Below are 7,849 nucleotides of genomic sequence, written 5' to 3'. Positions count from 1 at the left end.
TTTCGCAGTGGGAGGACGGCCCGATTTTGGATCGTTCCCGACGTTTTTCCTACCCTCCATAAACTTCTTAAACCACTCGAAAACTTGCGTGCGAGATAGACACTGATCACCATATACTTCTGTCAACAAATTGTAAGTTTCAGTGGCAGATTTTCCAAGTTTTGTGAGGAATTTGATGTTAGCACGTTGTTCTGCATTAGCACTCAGCATTATTCCGACGGAGCTCAGAAACACGATCCGCTTCTAACAATGGTCGCGGCCAGACTAACCGATGCACGTGAATGAAACTTTGTGTGACGGTAGAGGGAAGTCCAAGGGTCAATGCCCTACCCTTGTCTTCGTCAATGACGTTGCCGGAAATGAGTCATAAAAGTAATCCGGTTTCTTTATTGCCACACCTTGTACATGAATGTACAGACTGTGATTACCTACTAAAGGCTGAAACAGGACATGCAAGCAGTTGTTACATATGGCAGTATAATATATGTAACAATGTACATAATTCATAAATCAGTTTCTCCCTTCCTTTCCCAGTGCATGGCCAGAGCATTGCCTTATCTGATGTTTTGTAGTCTTAGCACTGCTGTAATGAAAATATGATATAGAGGCCTTGGATTTGCCATTTGAAAGGGGACACAAATTTCTAAGCTTAACACATATGCTAACATATGACATATTCATTCATTCATCTTAAATCTGTCAAGATGACAGGTCCACAGTCTCTTCCAAAACAGTTCCTCCACTTGATGCGATCTAGAGCTTTCTCCTTCAAATGAAAATATCCTCTTCTGTCCCCAAGGTCATCCAGCATCTTCTTACGTCTTCTTCCTCGTCTTCTGGTCACTTCTATCCGCCCCTCTATCTTTCCTTCAATAACTTCTTGTTGAAGGCAGTTACCGCGTACGATATGACCAATCCAATTAGCCTTCCGTTTTTCTTATTTCATGTAGGATATTCCTCTGCTCACTGACTCTAAATAACACTTCTTCATTTCTCACATAATCGGTCCAACTGATCTTCTCCATCCTTCTCCAACGTAAATTAAATGTTATTTACTGTCATATGCATTAAAACATCATGAACCACAGACATTTCCACGAAAGTGGCCATCATATGACAAATGTTCCTTCCTCAAGCCCTTTCTGCCCACCCCAGTGTCGCTCCCCTCTTTTGTATATCTTCTGTCATTTGGTCTCTCCACCTTGCCCATGGTCTCCAACAGTGCCCTGTTGTTGTCCATTTATGTGTATAACACATGCCTATACCACTGTATTCTTAATTTCATCAACTTCTGAAGTAAAAGTGTCTACCTCTTTCCAGTTTTACTTGTAGAGTGAGCTTCATAAAGTTTATACATTATTTTTAACGTATACTGAATTGTAATGCAATGTAATTTACTTCTTTTGAACAGATTTTGAGCGCCATGATGATGATGAACTTGGTTTTCGAAAGAATGATATCATCACAGTAATCAGCCAGAAAGATGAACATTGTTGGGTTGGTGAACTCAATGGATTGCGAGGTTAGTATCATAATTAGAATTTATAGATTTTGGATGTACTTGTGACCAACAGGTATTCTGGGTCCGCTTTCCTGCTTTAGATCTCAAAATTTAAATATTATTCATTGTTATAATCATTATTCATGGAAGCAGGATTTGAGGTTCTCAGAGAATTGGCTGTTTTCAGGGATGTAATGCCATGTGGCCTGTTGAAAGTCAGCTGATGTTTTGGAGGAACATGTAATCTCTAACATCAAGGCTAAAGAGTAAACTAAGCAGGAAATCAGTGTGAAAGAAAGCTCTGCTTGCTTGCTACCTTCTTCATTCTTGTTTCTTATGGGCTTTTCTTCAGTCCTAAAGATGGAGGCAACGTGTTCCTCTGAAATGTCAGTTGACTTTCAGTGGACTACATCAGTGGTTCTCAACCTTTTTTCATTCGTCTCCCACTTCTGACTTTCATTCAGTTCTGTGCCCCCCCCCCCACCCCTCATATTGTTTAATTATAATAAATGTAATATTGATTATAAATATGTACTTTATCAACTGTACTTTTATTTATAACAATTATTATTTGTTTATAGCATAAGGAATATTGATATTAAGAAAGGGGTTTATTAACAAAAACCTTTATTTATAATAGAATTTTTACTTATATAATGTTCTGTTTATTTACACTATATAATTATGCTCCTGACAAAAAATATTACAATAATATTAGTGTCCCTTAGGTTTAGTGAGATCCTTGTGGCTGATGAGAAGAAGCAAGTTTTTGTGTATCTGGTTGCAGCATTGTTAGAGATAATCGAAGATCACATCTCTTCACAATATCAAGACGGTTATGAGCCTTTGATAGCAGATGAAGAACTTGACTAAATCCAGATTCAACTAGATATGAAGTAGGAAATCCAATAAAAAACAATTTTGCCTTCTCCCAAAGCTCTGGAAATTTATTGGCAATTTCATTGCTTATCCAGAAATGTTGTTTGTCGTTTTTGAATCTAGCTTGGGCTGTTAACATCACTTTGCAGTTCAATGAGATATTCTTGTAATACGCTGTCAACATCAACCGCATTTACTTGAAATGGATCGACCACCCAATCTGGGATAGTCATCTCTAGCAGGTCGCTGAACCGAAATTGCATATCATTGTACAAATTCTTCAAATGCTCAATATATACAAAAAGGTCATCATCTTGCAATTCTGTGTCAAGAGTGGCCAATGAAGGAAATTGCATTAACTCGTGACATCCAATATTACTCCAGAATAGTTTCAGTTTTCCAAGTAAAGCAGTAATGGCCCCTATGCAAAATATAAGATTGCAGTTATTTCCTTGCAACTGTTTGTTCAACAAATTGAGCTTTTCGAATATATCTGATAGATAAAATATGTCACACTTAGCAGCAACGACCTGTTCCCCAAGCTACTTATCACTTAGGAATGATACAGTACTGCCCCAACGTGCAACAAAACGACAAAGACAATTACCTTTTGATAGCCATCAGACTTCTGTATGGATTAACATGCGTTTAATTCTTCCCCATTTTCTTCACAAAGTTGTTGAAACAGACGATTTTCAAGTGCATTTGACTTGATGTGGTTTACGGCTTTTATTACAGTAGCAAGGGCATCATGCAAACGTCCTCCCAATATTTTTGCAACCAAATGTCGACGGTGGGTCACGCAGTGTATGCAAAAAACTTCAGGAATAGCATTTTTTAAATGAGCAATGAATCCCCTATATCTACCTACCATTGAAGCTGCACCATCGGTTGCACAAGCTATTATATTTTGTAGTGGAATATTGTTTTCTTTGAAATAACTCTTAACTTCTTCAAATATTTTCTCACCTTTGGTGTCGGTCTTGAGCTTTCGGGCAAAAAGCATTTCCTCATTAAGTTGATCATCATTCAAAATCCTTACATATGTCATCAGAAGGACTTCATTATCGCTTAGAGTGGATTCATCGATTTGCAGGGCAAACTTCTTAACTCGCAGTTGTGCAACTAATTGTTTTTCCACATCATCTGCCATTTCATCAATACGCCTCGATACTGAAGAGTTGCTCACGCAGTTTTTTTTTTTAAGTAATCCAGTGATTTATCCTTCTTGTCCTTGTGGGTTGTCTCCAAGTGCAGCCGCAGCTTACATGGCCGCATGCTTTCATTTGAAAGTGTACGCATGCATATTAGACACAACGGCATCCTTTTGTCCTGTGGTGATGGAATTAAACCATGGGCAAGATACTCAATGGAATATTGCCAACATTTTTTCATCGTCATAGTAGCCATGGGTAATCTGATATTAAAATAAAAAACAAATATAAATGAAGAAATATAAAATAATACAAATAAAAAATAGTTTAGTAAAATTATAAAACTCACTGTAATACATACTTAAAAACTGAATCAGTTATTTAAAAAGTAGTATACAACAATAGTGAAAATTTTCAAAACATGCTAACATTACAAATTTTCATTTCAGTATACCGTTCAAATTAATATACTAGTAGCTATTATACTAAGCAGGACAAAAAAAACTGTAAATGAATGTGCACAGTGTTTTATTATTTTGTTTTTTAGAAAATCATTTCTGGACATCATTCACGATAATAGTTCATGCAGAATAACTTATTATTCGACTAAAGTTTTAAATTTGGTCCTATTTTCTATTTGGTAAACTTAGGTTAGGGTTATCAGATCTAAAATTTTGTGGGGATTTGTCGTTTCTCCCATGACAACCCACTTCTTCGGAAAGTTTGTGGGTCCTGAAAAGGACCATTGGCTGCTGGGATGTTTGGCCGGTGAAGTAGCGCTACGTACGCTGGTAGAAAGAGGTGTTGGTTGTGGCAGCTGAGGCTGTGGCCTGGTCGCAGTGCAGCCGTTGCCGGGAGTTGCCTGGTTGCTGGAAGACGTCTGCTTGTGGAGCGCGGTCACAGGAGTGGAGAGGCGGTAGCTACACCAGTTGCCCAGTGAGTCGGGCATGACCGCTGGCGAATCGAGGCAGCCGAGTTGCCCAGTGAGTCGGGTGTGCCGTTGGAGAGCCGAGGCAGCCATGCCTGACGCAGCGAAGTGCCGATGCCTCCGAAGACCGATTGCTCTGCACAAAGTGTGATAGCAGACTGGCTGGTGTGGTCACTACTGCTGACTGAATGCGTCTGGATGTGGAGCGCGGTCGCTGGAGTGGAGAGGCGGTAGTTACGCCAGTTGCCCGGTGAGTCGGGCATGACCACCGGAGAGCTGAGGCAGCCCAGTGAGTCGGGCATGCCGCCGGAGAGTCGGGGCAGCCATTCCTGGCGCAGCACAGAGCCGAAGACCAACTGCTGAGGACAAAGTGTGCTGGCTGATGTTGACTGAGTGAAGACTGAATGAAGACTGTTTGTAGACTGATGATGCTGGGTTGGAGCTGCTCCTTTTTTATACAGAGCATGATGGAGGAGCGAAATTTGCAGAACGCTGATTGGCTAGCACGCGTAATGATGTGGATGTGGGGTAGCAGCAAGTGCTATATAAATGCGAATGTTGGAAGCAATTTGATTGGTTAGCGCGCGTGATGGTGAAAAGTGAGTTGAACAGTGAGCGTTGTAGAAATAGCGTGATATGTGGGATGTTCCCACAATTTGAAAGATAGTACAAAATAGGAAAAACCTATGACATTTTTGGTTTTAAAAACAAGGACATTTATAAAATTATATTTACTACTACAAAATTACAATACATAAACTGTTTCAAAAAATGATTGCACCTGCTTACTAAATAATGTTCAAATGGAATATATTTTATACGTGAAAGCAAAATGACATATTCGGGGTTAATCACATGAAATAAACTTAAAATAACTTTAAAAAATGTAAAAAAAAATTCACCCCTTGCCTTATTGAAAATGCCTACAAAATTTGCGTCAATTAATACATATTGCTGTAAAACGGTATAAATGGGCCAATTCACATTTATAATATGGAAACATACAGAGCCCTAGCAGTGTAAGTTAACACGCCTCCATGGTACAATAGGCCAGAAGTGGCTGCAGTACAAGGGACTTTGTCCCACCCCACTAGCAATAATAATAACACACCTCCAAGGCGAGAGGGTGGCGGGTGATGGGATAATTATGTGAAGCAGTGTATTTATCCTTAGTGCCAATAATAATTACAATTGTTCACCATTTATTACACCGTGTTTAATTTATGATTTCAGTCTGCCATATTAATGTAATGGAAAAAATATCAAAATGAAAAGCAGAACAAAATATGGATATCTATATGAAAGTGTATTTATATCTTGAAATATAAACCAAGCAAACTGGTCCATGAGAACAATTTCTGGCAGCTTGAATTTCTAAATTTTATGACTGCCCTATTTCTAAATTTGTTGAAGATGTGTAAAATTTTAGAAGTCAATATTCATAAAAATTGCTTTGAAAGCCATTCTACTTGAAATAAATACAAAACTGCTGTAATCAATTCACAATATTTTTTCTTGTAGGGGGAGGGCATTAAAATTCTATTGAAAGCTAATAATTTATTTGTAACGAAAGTTCAAGTTATTATGAAGTGTAATGCTTATTTGTCGAAAAATAATAGCTGGAGTTTGTAACTTGCCTACAAAGTAAGGAACTGCCACAATAATAGAACTTGCACAGAAAAATGTCTTCTTCCAAACATTTTGAATACTGAACTGAAGAACACCTGAAATTTACTGAAAAGGTGGCGGTAAAACTCATGAGAGGAGGGGGAGATATTTAGGAAAATGAAGGATAATTCGTTAGGGTTCTACCCACTCTGAGAAGGCGTGTACCTGTTTACCGGTACTTCGAATTCCCAGATCTAAGGCTGTGGTTTAAGTACAATAGGTTCTGTCCCTTCTAAGTAAGGTACACAAAAACAAGGATGTTGAGTTATTGTGTTAGTATATGTACTGACCATTTGACATTTTTATTTATTTTTATATTATTAATAATTTTATTTTAGAAGTGAAAATTTTGTGGCCCAGTTAACAGTTTCCATGGCCCTCCATTTTTCCAAATTTTGTCTGCGGCCCCACAGAAATATGGCTTGGCCCACTGGGGGGCCATATGGCCCCCGTTGAGAACCACTGGACTACATGGTGTTATATAATATAGAACTCTTCATTATATGTGAATGTTTCAACTATAGCAAGTTATCAGTTTATAAAACCTTCCCTCTCTTTTCTTTATCCTCAGTCTTTTTGTCACATATTTGCATCAAGACTATTCCCTTTTGCTCTGTAGCCTCCATCACCTCATTCTCTTTTTCTCCCAATATATTTGTTTGAAGGTTTAACTTTGTGTTTGATCCTGTGGTAATCTCCAGTTGAACAGCATGGCAGAATAACTTGAATCTTGATTTCTGCAAGAACTCTTCTAAACAGATCACTGCCGTCCCCTCTCTCATTGCTTCATTCCATATTGTGTCTTTTGTGGTTAGTCAAGTAATTTTTCTCTGCTTCCTCATGTCAGCAGCCTGCTATCCATGAAGTTCCAGTTGGTCTCTCTTCCTGTGTTATGTCCATACTGGATCATTGATGTGAAATAATATTATGCAAACCAGTTTTTCCCTGCATCTGATAAAATTTTATATTACTCTTTTTTCTTGTTCAGTTATCTGACAGTATATTGCCTCAGAATGAATAAATTTGCTTCCTGAATAACTAAATAGTCTTCCTTCTTCATTATTAAATCATTGCTTCTAATTTTTTATTAACCTGTTAGATCTGTTCCATTCATGCTAATATTCAGACAGAAGTTTCTCGGTGATATAAATCGTTTTATAGCCTATATTTCCAATTGGCTTTTGTTGCACTAAGTAATTAATTATTTGGTAGAACACTGAAAGCTGAGGTCACCTGAGAAACCATAAGAAACTTCATGAAGTGCTGCACCTGTAAACAGTTTCAATGACATTCTCATGAGAGCTTAAGTCAGTTGAGTAGCAGCTGCCACGTGCTGAAGCAGTGAGTGCTGTGTATTGTGAGTGAGTCAGTACAATCTGTTAATTAGTTAGTCAGCAACTTAGTTAGAGTAGTGGGACAATTTGTGGTTCAGTCTAACAGACAAGAAGTTACGTGAGTTGAGTGCATCACAGACAATGCAATACAATGGGGGACCCAAAAATAACTGGAAACGACCTGTTGCGTGCGCATGCTTTGTAGTTACGAGTTGTGCTGCTAGATGGTGTTAGCTGGGGGTCTCCCACGACTGTTAGTGAGCTGGCGTCAGTCTGAGTTAAGTGGTTTGTCTGTGGTGCTCTGTTGTGTGCGTTCCTGTTTCAACCCTTTGGCAATTAGTGAGATGGCCGACCAGAAGGAACAAAGAGTGTGCGTGAAATTTTG

At 38.5% G+C, this 7,849-nt stretch overlaps 1 protein-coding gene across 1 annotated transcript in view; it reads left to right on the top strand.

The window, feature by feature from the left end:
* The window catches only part of LOC111873156 (small G protein signaling modulator 3 homolog), a 132,213-nt gene that overhangs the window by 67,881 nt on the left and 56,483 nt on the right, over positions 1-7,849 (top strand). Inside the window, exon 12 of the mRNA XM_023867631.2 lies at positions 1,412-1,522. Coding sequence (XP_023723399.1) covers positions 1,412-1,522 — 111 coding nt within the window. The remainder of the gene's footprint in view (positions 1-1,411; positions 1,523-7,849) is intronic.

This window comes from Cryptotermes secundus, unplaced genomic scaffold (assembly GCF_002891405.2).
Source record: "Cryptotermes secundus unplaced genomic scaffold, Csec_1.0 scaffold259, whole genome shotgun sequence".
Taxonomy (NCBI): domain Eukaryota; kingdom Metazoa; phylum Arthropoda; class Insecta; order Blattodea; family Kalotermitidae; genus Cryptotermes; species Cryptotermes secundus.
The sequence above is the reverse complement of the archived record's forward strand: the minus strand, read 5'-3'. Positions and strand labels throughout refer to the sequence as shown.